Here is an 18,831-nt window from a genome sequence, read left to right as displayed (position 1 = left end):
CTATCAAAGGAAAAAAACCCTTCTCAATAAATGAGTGAATTGCCCTCTCCTCCCCTCACAGCTCTTGAGAGGGGTGCATTCACTAATTTGGTTCCATTTTCTTTGCTGAAGCTGGTCCGATGAGATGAACCCACCACAGGTAATTCGGACCCTGCTCCCCCTTCTTCTCGAGTCAAGCACTGAGAGTGTCGCTGAGATCAGTAGCAACTCTCTGGAACGCATCCTGGGCCCTGCAGAATCTGATGAGTTCTTGGCTCGTGTTTATGAGAAGCTTATCACTGGCTGTTACAACATTCTGGCCAATCATGCGGATCCCAATAGGTGAGCCCGACTAGGGGGAGGCGTCAGGTGCCTGTGACCTCCTGCCACCATCAGTGAAATGTGCCGACACCAGCTGCTTAATGTCATTAATTAGTAGCTGATGATTGTGCTTTTCAACAGAAAGTTCTGTACTACTTATATGCATTTTGTGTTCTTGTGGACGTACATGAACGGTTATTTGAAATCCTCTTTTGTGATGAATTCTTAGATATAAACATTGCTGTACTAGAGGTGATGCAGTATACAAAGGAGCTTGATAAAATTTCTAATATGTTTGTAACCATGCTTCTGAGATAGGTGTTCAGTGGAATTAGGTGGTCTCATAGCATTGTTTTTGCTTGATAGTGTAGGTCATGTACATGTAAGTGAGTCTTAAAGAACAGTTGAGTAAGTTACAGTTTTATCCCACTAAGAACTGTACAAATAAAGGGTTCCAGGTATTGGGATTTCCTGCCTTTTTGTTGTTGAGGAATCCAGGTTTTCATCAGGGGCTGCTTTTTTTCCCTCTCCCTCCCAACTTCTCTTCCCCCCCTCCCCCATCTTTCCCTCCCTTCGTTCCTCTAACAGTTTGAAATAACAGCTATGATTCTTGGAACTCTTAGCCATCAACTAAATCATTTACCTCAGATTTTAGGAATTTTTTTGTTTTATTACAGTTTAATTTCTCAAACATCTATTGAGCACCTACTGTATGCCAGGGGTTATGATAAACTTTGACAAAACAGAATTGAATATCGCCCTCAAGGTGTAGCCGTAAACAGACTTTGGATTTTTGAAGATGAGTATTAGTAGGACATTGAAACAGCACTTGTTTCTGGTAGTTAATTTTTCTTTTGGATTTTCAGTGGACTGGATGAATCCATCTTAGAGGAGTGTCTTCAGTATCTGGAAAAGCAACTGGAAAGCAGCCAGGCTCGTAAAGCTATGGAGGAATTTTTCTCTGACAGGTGAGCTGTGTTTTGTTCCCCTCAGTGAGCATTTTTGAATGCCTCCTGGAAGTAGGGACCTATCTGTGTGTATGTAGGTGTTCTTTCTCAGGGAATATGAAAGCCTGCTTAGGTGTTTGTACCTCCGGGAGAACTTTGGTTGACTGCTGACTCCTTGAGGTTATTGGTGAAGGGAGTTGATTTCATGAACACCTGGCATTGCTGACTCACAAATGACTGGTTCCCCTAGAGGGGGTGAGATTGTGAAGAAATAGAAACGGATGCCTTTTATGTGAGACTTAATGTGATTCTTCCATTTTTCCTCTCCTGCCTTTCAGTGGAGAACTTGTGCAGATCATGATGGCAACAGCCAATGAGAACCTCTCTGCTAAATTCTGTAACCGAGTTTTGAAATTCTTCACCAAACTCTTCCAGCTGAGTGAGTGACAGCTTGTAGTAATCTTCTTAAGGGAACTTTGATGTCCAGCTAATGACTGTGCCTATCTTCTGCCCAAGTATAACTACAGCATGAAAATGCTAACAAGTGGAGAGAATCCCTCCGAGAAAGTTTGGAAGGAAGTCGAGAACTTGTTTGGAGGCTTTCCTGCTTTCCTGGCTCACAGTCTGTGCCTCCCTTCCTTCCCCCTGCCCTCCTTTGCTGACCTCTGCCTCTCGGTCTGTCCCCAGCTGAGAAGAGCCCCAACCCGAGCCTTCTACATCTCTGTGGCTCCCTGGCACAGCTGGCTTGCGTGGAGCCTGTGCGTCTCCAGGCCTGGCTCACCCGCATGACTGCGTCGCCCCCCAAAGATTCCGACCAGCTGGACATGATCCAGGAGAACAGGCAGCTGCTGCAGTTGTTGACCACGTACATCGTTCGGGAAAACAGGTAGGGCGCCTGCATCTATTTCAGGTGTTCTAACTGCCCCAGAAATCAAGGCAGAGCATTTGCACCTGTCTTTCCTTGAGACCTCAATCCTTAGTATTTTCGGTGATTCCATCGCTCCCTCTCAGTAGACTCAAGGAATCTAGTAGATTCCTTGATTTTTTTCCGTGGAAAAACTTGCCATGACTTGGCTTGTCAGTTGTAACATGACTGAGTGTTTTGTGCTTTGGTAGCCCAAGTCCACGACTGGGCTTAGTGTGTATAGCCATGCATTTAACGTTTAAGTTTAAACCCCTCTTAATTACTCTTACAAATTCAGAATTGTACAGTCAGATTCCTGTTGATTACTTACCGACGTGCTGTTTCTTCTCTATCAGCCAAGTGGGGGAAGGTGTGTGTGCAGTGCTGTTGGGTACCCTGATCCCCATGGCAACAGAGATGCTGGCCAACGGTGATGGGACTGGTTTCCCCGAACTCATGGTTGTGATGGCTACCCTGGCCAGTGCAGGTCAAGGTGCTGGCCATCTTCAGCTTCATAATGCTGCTGTGGACTGGCTAAGCAGATGGTAAGAGGGTGAAATTGGAGGAACGCATCTGTACATTACAACATTGCTCTTAGAGAAAAGGGGGATAATTAGTTGCAGGCTGTTTTCTGTAGCTCAGAGCGAGTATAAAAGAAACTTGAATCTCTGCCTTTTTATTGGAGATTAAGGGGGCAGCCAATAACTGTTCAGTTTAGGTTTAATCTTCATCATTTTATCAGTAGGATTTTCTGTTCATTATTGCTAGGAGAAGTCTTAGGGAAAGTGTACCATCTGTCACTGATAGGAACAGAGCCCCCCCAACCTCTGATTACCCACATAATTTTCTAAGAATGCCTTTGGTTCACGATGTCCATAAATTGATGCAAGATAAGATGCTTCCTTTCTTTAGTTCCTTAGATGATTTTGTATCTCCCCCTCTTTTTTCTTCTTTGGGACAGCAAGAAATACCTGTCACAGAAGAATGTGGTTGAAAAACTGAATGCCAATGTAATGCATGGAAAGGTAAGAAAATTGAGGAGTGAGAGCAGTCAGGGAGTGATGATTCTTTGTGGCCAGGTGGAAGTCTCTTTCCTGTTGGTTTCTGTCCCTAGCTAGCCTACAGAGGGTAGGGCCTATAATCACAGAGGCTTGGAAGTGTGTAGTTGCTAACTGCATGCCCTTAGGCCTTTCCTCGGTGGCGAGAAGTGATAGGAAGGAAACATTCTGGTCAACAAACATCCAACAGAATCCTTCTTAGAACACTGGATTACTGCTATTGTTAGATATTGGCACTCTGGAAGATTGTCCCCTGCTCTCCTGCATTGGAACCGTGTGCTCTGCGTGCTATTTGGGGTTACAGTCTACCTCCCCAGCTCCAATCCAGATGCTAGAATTGGTTACTTTACCTGAAGGTTCAGGTCACTGTGCTGAGAAAAAGGGTGGAAACTGGCAGCAATCTTGCATTCAGGCATTTTCTGCCCCCACCGACCTCATGAACCTGACATAGTGGCTGAAAACAGATAATGGCCTCTGACCCACCACAGCACCATTCATGTCTCCTTGCTTTCTTGCTAATCTTTATCCTGCCACACCAAACTGTCAGAGTGCAGAGTGCAGGAACTTAGAAGTCTGAGGCTTTGATGCCAGACCTTGGGGTTTTTTAAGCAAGCGTGAACTATCTGCGGTGATTTGCTGCAACAATTTTCCCTTGATCTCTGAAGCTAGTCCTCCCCTACTGCATTAATTAAAAACCCAGTAATTTAAATCTTTCGCTAATGGTGAAAACGAATGTTTACGGCAGGAAAAAACATGTTTAACTCTAGTCACCATGTTTAACATTACATCCCCGTGACTTACTTATTTTATAACTGGAAGTTTGTGCCTTTGAGTCCCATCACCCATTTTGCCCACCCTCCTACCCCCTACCTTTGGCACTACTCATCTGTTCTCTCCATCAGTTTAGTTTTTTTCTTGAATGACTTTTGTCTTCATTTTAACTTTATTTTTCTGATTTCCATTGTACTTCATTTTATAAATTTTTTTTTTATTTTTTAAAGAGTTGTGTTTGTGCTTAGGAAGGAGTGAATCACACTAATTCGGTACAGTTTATTGACCGACCACATGTAGTCATAGTGCTAAGAGCGGAGGAAATAGGTAATTAAAACATGCTGTTTTTCTTCTCTGCTTTTATACTATTCCTTTGATCTTGAGTTTTATTGGGAAAAGCTTGAGAAAACACAGTTTACATAATAATGGAATATGGAGAACTGAAGCGTCCGTGGTGTGGCGGTCTTCTCTTACAGCATGTGATAGTCCTGGAGTGCACCTGCCATATTATGTCTTACTTGGCTGATGTCACCAATGCCCTGAGCCAGAGTAACGGCCAAGGCCCAAGTCACCTCTCAGTGGATGGGGAAGAGCGGGCCATCGAGGTGGACTCAGACTGGGTAGAGGAGCTGGCAGTGGAGGAGGAAGACTCCCAGGCTGAGGACTCAGTAAGTAAAGTAACCACCATGGCCATGGCGGACCGGCACTTGCCGAGCTCACACTAACAAGCCTTTGGCCCTCCCTTCTGGCCTCTGAGCTTCAGAACTCTTCCTGGTCCTTGTTGCTTTCTCACAGCTTCCATGACTAATGCCAGGCTGATTGTCCAGGCCCCCAGAGCAAGCTGTAGGGGGAAGGACTCTTTACTAACAAGCACATACCTTCTTCCATTTAGAGGCACTGTCCTACAGTTCCTTGGTTTTTGCATCCAAAGTGGAGTTTCAGAGATGAGCTCTTCAGGGGGATGGTGTGAGCTCCCTTGGAGAGAAAGCATAAGATTTATTTTTTTCTTAACCACAAAACCTTAATGTCTCACCTGAAATTGCAGCACATTTATAGCCTGCGAGCTGTCTCCAGTTGGAGTAGGTTTCTCCTGGTCATTCATGAGTCAGTGGTTTACTCTCCATAGGGTGTGTTTTGGTGAGTGCCTGTGTGGAAGGACATATTTCTGATTAAAAATACTTATTATCTTTGAAGGATGAAGATTCTCTTTGCAATAAACTCTGCACTTTTACCATCACTCAGAAAGAATTCATGAACCAGCATTGGTAAGAGTAATTTTTCATTTAGGTGAGGGTTTGCTGGGCCTTGATTGTTGGGACTTCTGGACTCATTGGCTGGTTCTTATTCTTTGTAGGTACCACTGTCACACCTGCAAAATGGTTGATGGGGTGGGGGTATGCACAGTATGTGCCAAGGTGTGCCACAAGGATCATGAGATTTCCTATGCCAAGTATGGGTCCTTCTTCTGTGACTGTGGAGCCAAGGAGGATGGCAGCTGTTTGGTGAGAGATTGGAACATTCTCTTGGCTATAAAGGGTGACTTGTTAGTGACACAAATGCTGAAGCCAAACTGGGAAATTCCCATGTCACCTTCATGGGGGGCCTGGGTCTAGGACTACATTCTGGTTCTAACATAGATCAGCATGGCCTAAGCCCTAAGTGCTTCACTCAGAATAATAGAACTTGCAGCGTCCTTAGAGATCTTGCAGTTTTTTCAAAGACCTCCCTCCCCCACCCAGACACACAATTTCAAGACCTATTGGTATAAGTGGGTAAAGTATTAGGTATTAGGTGAATACCATGAAGACCAGAATTCAGGCTTTTGGATATTCTTTAAATGGTTAGCCAGTGTCTCCTTTCCAAATTCTGCAGATTTTCCTCCAAGATCTTAGGCAGTATTCATCTATGCTTGTGGCAAGAACTTGGGGCCTCTGACATTTTCTGTCTCTAGGCCCTGGTGAAGCGAACGCCCAGCAGTGGCATGAGCTCCACCATGAAAGAGTCAGCGTTTCAGAGTGAACCCAGGGTTTCAGAGAGTCTCGTGCGCCACACCAGCACCTCCCCGGCTGACAAGGCCAAAGTCACCATCAGCGACGGAAAGGTTGCTGACGAAGAGAAGCCCAAAAAGAGTAGCCTGTGCCGCACGGTGGAGGGCTGCCGCGAGGAGCTGCAGAACCAGGTGGGCTCTGGTGGCGTCTAGCACAGAGGTGGGGGTGGGGCGTAGCGGCGGCGCAGAGCGCGGAGCCTGGCTGGCTGGTCCGCAGGTGATCAGGGCAGAGGGCTCTCCTTTCGACTGCACTAGTGGGCATGGGGTTGTTTTCTTCTCTAAGTTTACTGACTTCCACAGTGTGAATATGAATAGTGTGTGGTGTCAGTCACTACTTCATAAGGAAGACTTTATGGCTGAGGAGTGTTTGGGGAGTTTGTGGGAGGGTAAATTTTAGTTGTGTAATACTCTAGAGCACACTTTCTTGGTCAGGCTTCCTCATCTGAAGCACAGACTACAGAAAATGATTTGAGTGGTTATTTTTCCAGTTTTCCTAAGGATGGTACATAAATCGAAGCATTCTAGATGCATCGAGAAGTTAGTTGATTATACGTGGTGGGTGCATTCAAGCAGTAGGATATCGACTTGGGGCCCCTAGTTTAGGAAGACTGCTGCTAAGCACAAGAGCATGTTGGCTGGAATCAGGCCTAGTGTTATGGAGAGAGGGAGATGAGGGCTGGAGGATCAAATTGGAGTGAGGGCGACGGGTTCTGGATTCTGCAGGTGGTTACTGGCAGGATTATGCAGATAAGTATGACCCATTATTTTTCTGTCTTTTTTTTTTTTTCACTTGTATATTTGGATTTTTCTCAGGCCAATTTCTCGTTCGCTCCTCTCGTGTTAGACATGCTCAATTTCCTCATGGATGCCATTCAGACCAACTTTCAGCAGGCTTCAGCTGTGGGGAGCAGCAGCCGGGCTCAGCAGGCCCTCCGGGAGCTGCACACAGTGGACAAGGTGGTTGAGATGACAGACCAGCTGATGGTGAGTGAGTCAGGGGCAGGGAGTTAGGGGCGTGTGGGAGCCAGCACGTTTACTGAGATGCCAAAGTGTGCTGGATACTCTGAGAAATACTCTTAGAACTGTCAGCCCCTGGCCATTCAGAACTTAGAACTTAAGATACCATGACATCCAGTGTGCAAATCAGCATATGAGGTGTGTCTTGCAGAGAAGGGAATCCAGAGGTCATTTGGACCAACGCAGTGAGTAAGTCTCCTTTTCAGTTCACATAAATATGTGAACCCCTGGATGTGAGGAACGACATTTGGGGGAAGTTATAATAGTTAGAAATTTCTTCTGTATGTCAAAATAGAGGATCTTATTGTATCTTCTCCTTTAAGGTTCATCTTGTTTACAGAAATAATGCTTGTCCTCTTTGGCTTGTAGCCCTGTAGGTAGTCTTCCATTAGTTCTTCCTGTGGCTTAGGTTGTAAGCTGTAAGTGGTTGTCCACGTCACACCTGCTGCTCAGGTGTAGGACTGTAGGACTTCTGGCCTGGTCTGCCTGGCCTCTTAAGTAGCTGTGTAAAGTAGAAAATAAAGCGTTGGCACTTCTGGAAGGGAAGTGTAAAAATGAGTGAGGTACATGAATAGATCTCACAAGGTGACTGTTTTTAAGGGAAGCAATCACTTGGTGATACACATATATATCCTGGCATTTTATTAAAAAATCAGTCACAGTTGGGAATTCCCTGGTGGTCCAGTGGTTAGAACTCTGCATTTTTCACTGCTGAGGGCCAGGGTTCAATTCCTGGTCAGGGAACTAAGATCCCTCAAGCCTCGCTGTGCAGCTCCCTCCCCCCCCCCAAAAAAAAGAAAGAGTAGGGGGGCATTTTAATAGTTTTTAAGAGTCAGTGCTTTGTATTTGTTTAGCTTTATGCAACATTCACTGCGTTGTTCTTATTGGACTGACAGTAATTTTGATGAATTTACCTGCCTGTCCGTGGATTGGGGATTGCAATCCGTTGCTTTTGAATAACCAAATTGTATAGCATCCCAGTCACATGAATAGTGTGTATGAATCCACTTGGTCTTTTTGCTTTACTACTGCCTTCTTTTTCTGCTTCCCTCTTTGTCAGGTTCCCACCTTAGGCTCCCAGGAAGGTGCCTTTGAGAATGTCCGAATGAATTACAGCGGAGACCAGGGCCAGACCATTCGACAGCTAATCAGCGCCCACGTGCTCAGGAGGGTGGCTATGTGCGTGCTCTCCTCCCCTCATGGGCGCCGCCAGCATCTGGCTGTCAGCCACGAGAAAGGCAAGGTGGGTCCTGCAGTTCCTTCCCTCTCATTTAGCTTGTGTTGTCTTAGGTGCCGAGCAAAACAAATAGATGACTGCACTCAGATTCGCCCTCTGGGAGAAAGTCAGTTGGGTTCCACCAGCGCTTCAGGGACTGAGCTCAACAAGCTTTTCTACTTGAACCCTGAGTTACTTTATCAGACTTAGAACCAGTATGGCTAGAACAGAGACTCTAATTAGTAAATTCCCACTCGGTCATTTGAACCCCTAGGCGAAGGTAACAACTGGTGGTTTCCTGGGGCAGCGTGGCTCCCAGTCCTTCCCAGTTTGGCTGCTCTTGAGGACACACATGGAGAGAGAGTAGTCTTCGTAGGAAGCTCAGTGATCCTTATGTAGTTCTTCCCTGCCCTCCCAGCCCTCTGAGCCCAAAGCTCTAAGGAGGTTTCTGGTGTTTTGTAGAACCAGACGAGGTTGGAGGAGAGTATCCTAACTCGCGCTTTTCTACATGCTGGCTTCTCCATGATCAGTAAAGTTGTTTTAACCTCAGTTTAACTGAAAAACAAACTGGAGATTAAAATAGCTCTAAAATACTTTCAAAAACATTTTCATAGACTGTGAGAAGGGACAGTACTATATGGAAATTGTTTAAATATTTTATGAACTGATTATATGAAGAAACGTTGGTTTCTTTTGTCATCTCTAGAAGGAGGAAATGAAAGACATCCCATTCTTTTAGCCAGGGGGTATAGAGGCTGATTTTGGTCTTGGAGTTTCCTAGGGGACTTGCGCACAAAAAAAGCCTCCAAATTAGTAGCTCTCATGAAGGAGTGTTTGTTATTGCTCGGTGTTGTCTGAGAGGACAAAGGTTAAGAATAAATTGGTAATCATTCCTTTGTAGATCACTGTCCTGCAGCTCTCAGCTCTCCTGAAGCAAGCAGATTCCAGCAAGAGGAAGCTGACGCTGACTCGCCTGGCTTCTGCCCCGGTCCCCTTTACTGTGCTCAGCCTCACAGGGAATCCGTGCAAGGAGGACTACCTTGCCGTTTGTGGACTGAAGGTAACAGTCCTGATCCAGGTTTGGTTCTGTTGAGCTGTGGGTCCCAGTCACCTTCTCTCCCCTGTTCTCAGCACCACTTTCTCTTACTCATTGTTGCGATTAGAACTTAAAAGCCACTGGGAACACAAAAGAAATCTCTGAATGTCTTCCAGATCTTCCAGGTTTCTGTCGTATTGGAAACAATCTCTGTGTGTTCTTGACACCTGAACATGTTACTAGACAGTCTGAGTACCGTCTGGAGGTGGAGAATATTAGGGAAGAGAAGGCAACGTTGGAACTCTGAAATGAACTAGGTAACTTTCCAAATCATCTTTTAACCATTCTGTTCTCCAACCATGCCCAGGACTGCCACGTGCTGACCTTCAGTAGCTCAGGCTCCGTATCGGATCACTTGGTTTTGCACCCCCAGTTGGCAACGGGGAACTTCATCATCAAAGCCGTGTGGTTACCTGGCTCACAGACTGAGTTAGCGATTGTCACTGCAGACTTTGTCAAGGTATAGTTACAGCTCTTTGATGATATGGTCCTAGAATGGTTTTGCTTTTAAATCCAGAATGCCTGATCTCCATTATGTGTGCTAGCTTCTCTTAGAAATTAAAAATAAAAAATCCTAGCATTTTGTTGCCTTTTGTTATGTTGCTGAGCAGGAGCTGTCTGTGTGCAGGTAGCAGAAGATTGGTTCTGCTTCAGCTCCCTTGCATCCAGTTCACAGCTGTTAGTTACCGTGCTTGGTATAGAATTTGTCGATGTGTCCTCTCCCCTGCTCGTTCCTTAGGAGGGAGTGAAAAGACACTCTCGTCATCATTATGTGCTCAAGCACCTAGAGGTGCTTGCTGAGTGGAGAATGAGTGCTCCTTCCTCACCGACTGCACCTCTGTGGGTTCCCCGGGATAGTTTGGGCATGGGACGGAAATAGAACTTCTTAATTTGATCTTTCTTCCCTTCATCCTGCAGATTTATGACCTGTCTGTGGATGCCTTGAGTCCAACCTTCTACTTTCTCCTGCCCAGCTCAAAGATAAGAGATGTTACCTTCCTCTTCAATGAAGAGGGAAAGAACATCATTGTTATAATGTCTTCGGCTGGGTACATCTATACTCAGCTCATGGAGGAGGCCAGCAGTGCCCAGCAGGGACCCTTCTATGTCACGAACGTGCTGGAAATCAACCACGAGGACCTGAAGGTTAGAGCACGTGGTGCCGTTCCTGTCTGTGCCAGGTTTAATCAGCCCAGTGAGGCTTCTGTTGTTCGTTTCTCTTTTTTCTTCTTTTTACCTAGTAGCAAAGACTCTAGTCCCTAGGACTACACTTGAAGTTCCTTTATTCTCATGGTGTTTTTAAGATTTATCACAGGGATCTCATGCTTAGAGAGTGAGAGCCCATAATCATGGTTTAAAATGAATGACCAGCCAAAGCGGAAGCTGGTGCTCAAGGCAACGTGAGAAGTTAATGCAGATGTTGTGTGTCTGTCGTGACAGGACAGTAACAGCCAGGTGGCAGGCGGTGGTGTGTCCGTCTATTACTCGCACGTGTTGCAGATGCTGTTCTTCAGCTACTGCCAGGGCAGGTCGTTTGCAGCCACCATCAGTAGGATGACGCTGGAGGTGTTGCAGCTCTTCTCCATCAACATCAAAAGGTGGGGATGAGCACTTAACGTTGAACTTCCACAGCGCCCGTGTTCCACAGGAGAGCTCCGCCTCCGCCCAAGGACTCTCCTCTCCCTGCTGCTGTCTTTGTATCAAGCAGCGTTCAGTGTTGGTAGGTTGGGTGGTCTGCATGGTTTGTGCCCTGCCATGGAGACCCCAAGCTGTAAGAGGTAGTTTGGGCGGCCACTGTCACTCAGAAGGAAAAGCTGTAGTCAGGATAGCGAATGTGATTTTAATTTAATTACTGAGTTTTGAGGAGGGAATATAAGTTTCTCCTAGACACTTGTGCTGCTAAGATGCCCTTTAAGTTTCCCTCCTGGGGGGTTGATCAATAAATAGAACGTGGTGTCAGTAGATGGGGTGTGGTTTGAGTTCAGGGAGGTGGAGGCTGCCATCAGGCTTCCAGATGATAGGGTTGTGTGAGGTAATGAGTATTTTATTTAAAGAGGAGGCAGGAAAGGTTTAGGGTCTCTTCCACTCTTTTTTATCTGCTGCTGAAGAGCACTTTCTCTCTGGCCTTTATTTTGTGAATTACATGGTTTGGGATGAAATAAAATGGATACTATTCATACATAGCTTGATGTGCTTGGAAATTCTTAAAATTAAGGACAACGGGTCATCAGCCTTTGGCAGCTCCGTGGCCCCATGCAGTTGACCACTTTAGGCACATAGGGCCACCTAGTCTCTCAGACAGTGGAGCCTAGCAGTGGAGATCCTCAGCCAGGACTTCTGCTAAAGGCGCATATTGGGGTATGTGAGAGTATTTACGTGGCTCGGAGTAAAACTGAGACTTGTGGGTAATTTGAGTCCTTGGAGTAGGTATATTACTCTGAGAGTCTAGTAGTTAGTGAGGATGGCCTTTAGGTCAAAAAAAGAACTGTTAGGTGGTAATTGAAACCCTAACTGTGTCAATCTAACTTTTGTCGTCTGCAGTTCCAATGGTGGCAGTAAGACGTCTCCTGCCCTTTGCCAGTGGTCTGAAGTGATGAACCACCCAGGCTTGGTCTGTTGTGTCCAGCAAACTACAGGAGTGCCCCTGGTAGTTATGGTGAAACCAGAGACTTTTCTCATCCAGGAGATTAAGACTCTTCCTGCCAAAGCAAAGGTCAGTGCCCTGTTCTCCCATCACCTGAATAGACATATTCATATGTCATGTCACTTTGCCAGCTCTTTCAGGGGAGGCCTGTGGAAGAATTTTCTCCTGGACGTCTGTTCTTTGCCAGCCTTCAGCACCCCCTCAATTGACCCTGAAACCAGTTGCTTCTCTGCCTCTTTCTGTAGGTTCTGATCTACAGGTGCAGGAACTAACACTCCTCTGTCCCCTCCTCCTAGATCCAGGACATGGTCGCCATCCGGCACACGGCCTGCAATGAGCAGCAGCGAACAACAATGATCTTGCTGTGTGAGGACGGCAGCCTGCGCATCTACATGGCCAACGTGGAGAACACCTCCTACTGGCTTCAGCCCTCCCTGCAGCCCAGCAGTGTCATCAGCATAATGAAGCCCGTTCGAAAGCGTAAAACAGCCACCATCAGTAAGGCCCCTCCTCAGAAGGCTGGTAGGGGGAGGGGCTCAGAGTAGGCTGCCATAGGTACCCGTGAGGGAACGGGGACTGTCCTGCTTGCGTGGCTTGTAAAGGTAGAGACTGTGCTAGCTGGATTCTCAGAAGCAGAGTCAGGGTTTCTGAGGCCACTCATGTTCCTTGCATGGCTCTCCGCTTCAGGCAGTAGTTCCTAGGTGCCCAAGAAAGAATTCTCTCTTGCACCTGGTTTGAGATAGTTTCTTTGGGTTTAGGGAAGATGGTTTGCCTGATGCGGTGTGCAGGATGGGGCTGATTAGGAGTAGATCCTTTGGCTGGTTTGTTCTTGCCGAGTAATGTAGAAGCCGTCACAGATGTCTGAGCTGGGAGTCTTGCTCCTGAGTGATGGAGGAGGACTTTTCAGAGAGTGAAAGCTTGAACTTAGGAGTGAGTGACTTGGGCTGAGCAAAGATCATTACAGAGTTCATCCAGCTACCTGGAATTTGTTCTAGGATCTATGTTTGAGATAATCCTACTATAAAGAAATAGTTTCATCCTCCTATGAAGAGTTTCTTTTGATTATTTTAAATAAAGCAGCTCTGAGAGAGCCTGTTGTTATTAAGTGTGCCCAATACTGACACCGGGTTTCTTTGCCCCGCTAGGTCGTGTGGTGGTTGGGGATGATGACTGTTCGACAGCTGACCACGTGTAGGCATCATAATGATGCAAACCTTATAGTCCCGAGTTGGCCTAGAAAGGTTGGGGGTGTGCTTGTGAGCGCAGGGGCACGGGGGTGGGGACCGCACTGACTGATGATGCCCTCTGGCCATCTGGTGCTGCTCTCCACAGCAACCCGCACGTCTAGCCAGGTGACCTTCCCCATTGACTTCTTTGAACACAACCAGCAGCTGACAGATGTGGAGTTTGGTGGTAATGACCTCCTGCAGGTCTACAACGCACAACAGATAAAGCACCGGCTGAATTCCACTGGCATGTATGTGGCCAACACCAAGGTGAGGACTGACTGCGCCACACTGGGTTCAGTCCCTGCATAGAAGGACTCGAGAACAGTATGGTTTGAGGACACATCTTATCTTAGAATGCAAGACTCACAGTCACTAATCCTTGATCCTTGTTTAATGGTCACTAGAATAAACGAATATTCTCACTCCCATGCAGAAGGTCTCCTATTCTCATGTTACCAGCAGGGTTACTGTGCACAGGGCAGCAGGAGGTGGTTACTGCTGGGAAGTAGGAAGCCTGACATGGAAGAGTCTGCTCCCTGCTTCTGTCTTACCAGCCGTGGAAGAAAGGAAGTCATTGTTGGGGAGTTAAAAGGATCACACGTTGTGTCACTGTTACAGGAAGGATGGGAAGTTTGCGCTTAAGAACTTGTGTTTGCTTTATGATTTGCGCCTCTCCCCCTCCAGCCCGGCGGCTTCACCATTGAGATCAGTAACAACAACAGCACTATGGTGATGACAGGCATGCGGATCCAGATTGGGACCCAGGCAATTGAACGGGCCCCATCATATATCGAGATCTTCGGCAGAACCATGCAACTTAACTTGAGCCGCTCACGCTGGTTTGACTTCCCCTTTACCAGAGAAGAAGCCCTGCAGGCCGATAAGAAGCTGAACCTCTTCAGTGAGTCCCTAGCCCTTGGCGCAGACTGTATCCTTCTCGCTATGAATTCTGACTGGGCGGCCACGTCTCTGTGGCTCTCCAGTATTCTGGGAGCTCTCTGCTCTATGGATAGCTCTGTGGTCTCTGCCGTCATGAAAGTTTGAGCTTCATTTGAGATGTAAAGGAGGCAAGATGACAGGAAAGGGATATACTTGAGAATGAGAGGGGTAAAGACAGGGTAAAACTTTGCTTCAGGGTTCACTTCAGTGGGGTTGCATAGCCTTGCTGATGGGGCTGCCTGTGCATTTAAGCAGAAGCAGCTAGATTAGCACATGAAATTGCAAGGCTTTCTTAAGGCACCGATAAGGGCCTCAGGGCGCACGTCCCTAAGAGATGTTTAGCAGTGCCTTTAAACCCTCAGTACACATTGCTGAGCCTTCCATAAGGCTGGTAGCTTTCCCTACCATTTACTGGCCACCCGTCTGATTCTTTCCTTCCAGAAACATGACTGATGATGATCTGTGCTTTGAACAGAAGGAGTGGGTGGAGATCCCTGGGGGTGGAGGCGGGAGGAACGGTCCCCTGATGGCACTGGAGGGTCCCGACACTGGTGTTCAGGGACTCTTCTTCTGAGTAGGAGACTTCATAGGCTTTTGGTCCATGGAGCTGTTTCTACACGTTTTCAGCATCTATACAAGATGAAAGTGCTGCTGAAGTCCCAGGAGATAAAGTTCCTCGATGCCTGTGAAATCGATGTGGCTTGCTACTTTGTCCAAACTCTGGTCTTTGCTTTGGAGGTGGTGGTGGTCGCCCTTTAGAGAATGTGCTTCCTAAAGGCTGCTCTCGCTTGTTGCAGTCGGGGCCTCAGTGGATCCAGCAGGTGTCACCATGATCGACGCTGTAAAAATTTACGGCAAGACTAAGGAGCAGTTCGGCTGGCCTGACGAGCCCCCGGAAGAGTTCCCTTCTGCCTCCGTCAGCAACATCTGTCCTTCAAACCTAAACCAGAGCAATGGCACTGGAGACAGTGACTCAGCTGTCCCTACCAGCACGAGTGGGACTGTCCTGGAGAGGTACCCGCAGTGGCAGGGGCTGGCTTCAGTTCTCACCAGTTTTCACTCTCCCAGCAGAATCTGTCTCGAGAGAGTGAGCCTCTAATAAGTGTCCCAAGTGTGGCGTGTGATTTTCAAGGTTTCACACAACGCCTCCTCCCCCTCCCAGTGTCTCCTTAGTGTGCAGACAAGGCCTGGAGGCATGCTCAGAGCTGTCTGATTTCCTAGGCTTGCCTGGGGTTGTCTGTCCCTTCCCTTCTCTTAATGCTCAGATACCCTTTGGAGTAGTCAGAGGCTGCTGACCAGAAGATGCTTAAGCCAGTATCATAGATTAGGTTGCAGTCTTGCTGAAATTATAGGAAAAAATCTTCCCTTTCATTCTGGTTTTGTCACCTTCTCATCTTTCTCTGCAGCAGCTACTTCACGTGGTAATAACACTGCTAGCAAGAGGCTGTCCCAGGCATCTTGTAGCAGAGTTCAGAGCCTCTTGAGGCTCCCCCCCAGTGGCCTTCTTAAGCATTGCGCTTGGCTTCTTTGTGCTTGGGAGCTGCTGGTTTGCCATGATAGATGCAGTCACTCAGAATGTAAGATGTTCAGTTCTTACATTGTAAGTCCTAAGACTAGCCTGGCTTGGAATCACTGCCTCCCACCAGCAGCCTCCCCCGCACCCTTTCTCTCTCTCTCTCTTTCTCCCCCGCCCCCACCCCCATTCTTATATTGTTTGCTTAGGATGTGTTTCCAGGTTTCTCTGAGCTTCACATTTTTTTCCTTTTTTTTCTTTTGCTTCTCCCCCAAGTTCTGAAACTGAGTCCCTAACCAAGTTGGACCGGTTAGTATGCCCTCTTTCTTTTCTCTGCACGAGCGAGTGTGTATCAGAGAGCGGTGTAACCGATGGCGTGGCTTTGCGTTGATTCCGCTTCCGTGGACAAGTCCTCCCGCTTCTTTCTGTTCTGCTCATTGCATGGCTGCAGAGCTGTCCCGTGTCAGCGTGGAGAATGCGGAGGGTTGTACGTGCGCACTTGGTGTCGGCCACTCCAGACTCTTAGCCTCCCCTTCCTCACCCCGCCCCTCCCTGCTCCCTCTCTGCTTCCTCTCTACAGTGGGTGAGAAGGGGGGAGGGGGTGCCGGGACAATGGGAAAGTTCTACTGTCTGAAAAGCCACCAGAGGTGTTCTGTCCACCTTGGTTTTATGCCCCAGGTCCCTCTTTCCTGGCTCTTTACTGTGTTCCTCTGCCCCTTGACCTTTTTCTCTCCAGCTGCCGTCCACACTTTTCCCTCTCTGTCCAGAGTCTCTCGGGATGTTGGTCTTTTTACTGTGCTGCGTTAAATCTACAGGAGTGAGCCCAGGGGAGCATGTCACTTGGTACCCTTCAACGGCTGGGTTTCCTATCCTTCCCTTAGAGAAAATCACCCAGTTTTCTAAAGGTGCTTTATAGTACCCTTTCAGTGTTGGCAGTTGGCATGCACCTGAAAATACAGATTGTTCTCTTCCCCGTACTTGGGGACTCACAGGAAGTGCCTTTGTGCATTTTCTTGGAGGTGTAAGTAAAATATAACCTTAGTTCTCCCAGTGTAAGAAGATGGCTTTAACCTTTCCCTTTGTGTATCCCCTTTGCCTACTGATCTGTGGGCCCCTGAGTTTCGGGTCCCATTGCATCAAGACTGTTAAGCCTGTCTCAGTGATCCCTGCCACAGGCAGCAGAAGGAAGCACATTTATCCTCTTTGAGGAAGAAAAGCCCTGTCTTTGAGTTACGGATTACGAACATGGCCTCAGGTTGATCTCCAAGCAGAAGCCAGGTTTCTTCCGGCTTGTAACACAAGGAAACGATATGCATGGTGCCTGTGGCAGGTCTTATTGTGCTTTGATTTTGTATTTGGCATTCATTAGCTATCCCCAAGGTCCTCATGCCTATAGTCTGTGCAGGCTAAAGCACCAGGTGGAGAGAGAAGGGTGGTTGTTGTACTCAAGCCAGCTTTTCTGTCTCCCTAGGCTGGTTGTGAGTTCTTTAGAAGCCCTGGAAAGCTGCTTTGCTGTTGGCCCAATCATCGAGAAGGCAAGTTACTTTTTTAAAGCATGTGGGAGCTTTCTGAAGAGGCAGGAAGTCAGTGGAATCATCAGAGGCCCCGAAGCCTTTGCATCTAAAGAACAATTATAACATAATCTTGATTTGCAGAGATGGTCCAGAGGAGTCTTCAGCTTTAAGGCCTTATGTGCTACTTTTTTAGGAACCCATAGTGAGAGCGTTTTGTAGAACAGGATGAGTGCTGATTAAAGAATTACGCTGTTCTGGGAGTCATGACCTTGGACTCAATTTCTATAGCTGTATTGTGGGAGGATTGTAATTTCTGAAATTCTTTGTTTTGCTTCTTGTGGTCCATGGAGCCTAACCAGTCCTGGTGGCCGAGAAGGGAGGAGGGGGGCGGGTAGAGTGTGGACAGTAAATCCTGCATGGATTTGGTGGGGTTAGTGACAACCCTGCTGTTTTCTGCATCAGGAGAGAAACAAGAGTGCAGCTCAGGAGCTGGCCACTCTGCTGCTGTCCCTGCCAGCGCCTGCCAGCGTCCAGCAGCAGTCCAAGAGCCTTCTGGCCAGCCTGCACACCAGCCGCTCGGCCTATCACAGCCACAAGGTAATCAGGGGCGCCTTCTGTTGAAGGGGAAGTTGTGGTTCTGACAGGGAATCAAGTAAGTTGGCTTCTTGGATGTAAAGCAAGGGCATAGCAAAGTGAAGTGGGGAGAGGAGAGCATTGAGATTAGACCCACACAACCTAAAGTTTGTCCTGAGGAATTAATCAGTATCATTCACAAAGAGGACAAGCCAATAATGGGCCACTGGTTTGCCTTCATTTTTCTGTTCCTCTGATAGGATCAGCGAGATTTAAGGAAGCGGGGGGCAGGGACATTTGAGTGGGGGTGGCTTCTCACTGGAAGAGGCGGGAGGGAAGTCCCTCAGGAAGTCAGGACCACTGGTGTTTTCACTCCTCCAGCTGGGGCAGCCCTCAGTGAGGTGTACTTGCTTGTGAAGAATTTGGTGAGTAGTTGTTGGAGAGACCAAGGGGGAAATCTGGGGAGTGAGGGTCTTGTCTATAAAAATAAGTAGTGACTGAAGGCAGTTAAGTTATTAGGCCAGTTTCTGTAAATAGATAAGATTGTTGACTGTTCAGATTCACGAGGAGGAAGCCAGCAGCCCAGATGCCTTGGTTATTAGCTTTTGTGCCTCCAGCCCAGAGAACTGAGAGATGTGAGTTTACCCTGCTGAACCTCTCAAGGAAAGGCACTTTTGGAAACATAGCTTTGGTATGAACCTGCAAAGAAATGACTTCCGTAGGCTAGAAATCTGGGATGTTGCAGTTCTGGAGAATTGGCTGGTTTCTAATTTCCCATCATACTTTGATACTGATTTCACGGCTTTTGATTTTTTTTTTAATAAATAAATAAATAAATAAATAAATAAATAAATAAATTTATTTATTTTATTGGCTGTGTTGGGTCTTTTGCTTTGCGCGGGCTTTCTTTTAGTTGCGGTGAATGGGGGCTACTCTTCGTTGTGGTGCGTGGGCTCCTCATTGCCGAGGCTTCTCTTGTTGTGGAGCACGGGCTCTAGGTGCATGGGCTTCAGTGGTTGCAGCACATGAGCTCAGTAGTTGTGGTTCACGGGCTCTAAAGCGC

At 47.3% G+C, this 18,831-nt stretch overlaps 1 protein-coding gene across 4 annotated transcripts in view; it reads left to right on the top strand.

The window, feature by feature from the left end:
• UBR4 (ubiquitin protein ligase E3 component n-recognin 4) overlaps nt 1-18,831 on the top strand; it is a 129,428-nt gene that overhangs the window by 39,089 nt on the left and 71,508 nt on the right. For all 4 annotated transcript variants that reach the window (XM_057698006.1, XM_057698007.1, XM_057698008.1 and 1 more), the window contains exons 29-51: nt 112-321; nt 1,167-1,268; nt 1,586-1,686; nt 1,935-2,133; nt 2,508-2,696; nt 3,113-3,176; nt 4,457-4,648; nt 5,175-5,245; nt 5,335-5,482; nt 5,932-6,159; nt 6,841-7,011; nt 8,105-8,287; nt 9,162-9,320; nt 9,664-9,816; nt 10,275-10,502; nt 10,797-10,954; nt 11,898-12,069; nt 12,297-12,498; nt 13,333-13,496; nt 13,914-14,130; nt 14,966-15,182; nt 17,153-17,216; nt 17,658-17,792. In XM_057698006.1, the coding sequence (XP_057553989.1) occupies nt 112-321; nt 1,167-1,268; nt 1,586-1,686; nt 1,935-2,133; nt 2,508-2,696; nt 3,113-3,176; nt 4,457-4,648; nt 5,175-5,245; nt 5,335-5,482; nt 5,932-6,159; nt 6,841-7,011; nt 8,105-8,287; nt 9,162-9,320; nt 9,664-9,816; nt 10,275-10,502; nt 10,797-10,954; nt 11,898-12,069; nt 12,297-12,498; nt 13,333-13,496; nt 13,914-14,130; nt 14,966-15,182; nt 17,153-17,216; nt 17,658-17,792 (3,727 nt within the window). The remainder of the gene's footprint in view (nt 1-111; nt 322-1,166; nt 1,269-1,585; nt 1,687-1,934; nt 2,134-2,507; nt 2,697-3,112; nt 3,177-4,456; nt 4,649-5,174; nt 5,246-5,334; nt 5,483-5,931; nt 6,160-6,840; nt 7,012-8,104; nt 8,288-9,161; nt 9,321-9,663; nt 9,817-10,274; nt 10,503-10,796; nt 10,955-11,897; nt 12,070-12,296; nt 12,499-13,332; nt 13,497-13,913; nt 14,131-14,965; nt 15,183-17,152; nt 17,217-17,657; nt 17,793-18,831) is intronic.

The sequence above is a fragment of the Hippopotamus amphibius genome, chromosome 1 (genome assembly GCF_030028045.1).
Source record: "Hippopotamus amphibius kiboko isolate mHipAmp2 chromosome 1, mHipAmp2.hap2, whole genome shotgun sequence".
In the NCBI taxonomy this organism is placed as follows: Eukaryota; Metazoa; Chordata; class Mammalia; order Artiodactyla; family Hippopotamidae; genus Hippopotamus; species Hippopotamus amphibius.
This window is presented reverse-complemented; position numbering and strand designations above follow the sequence as displayed.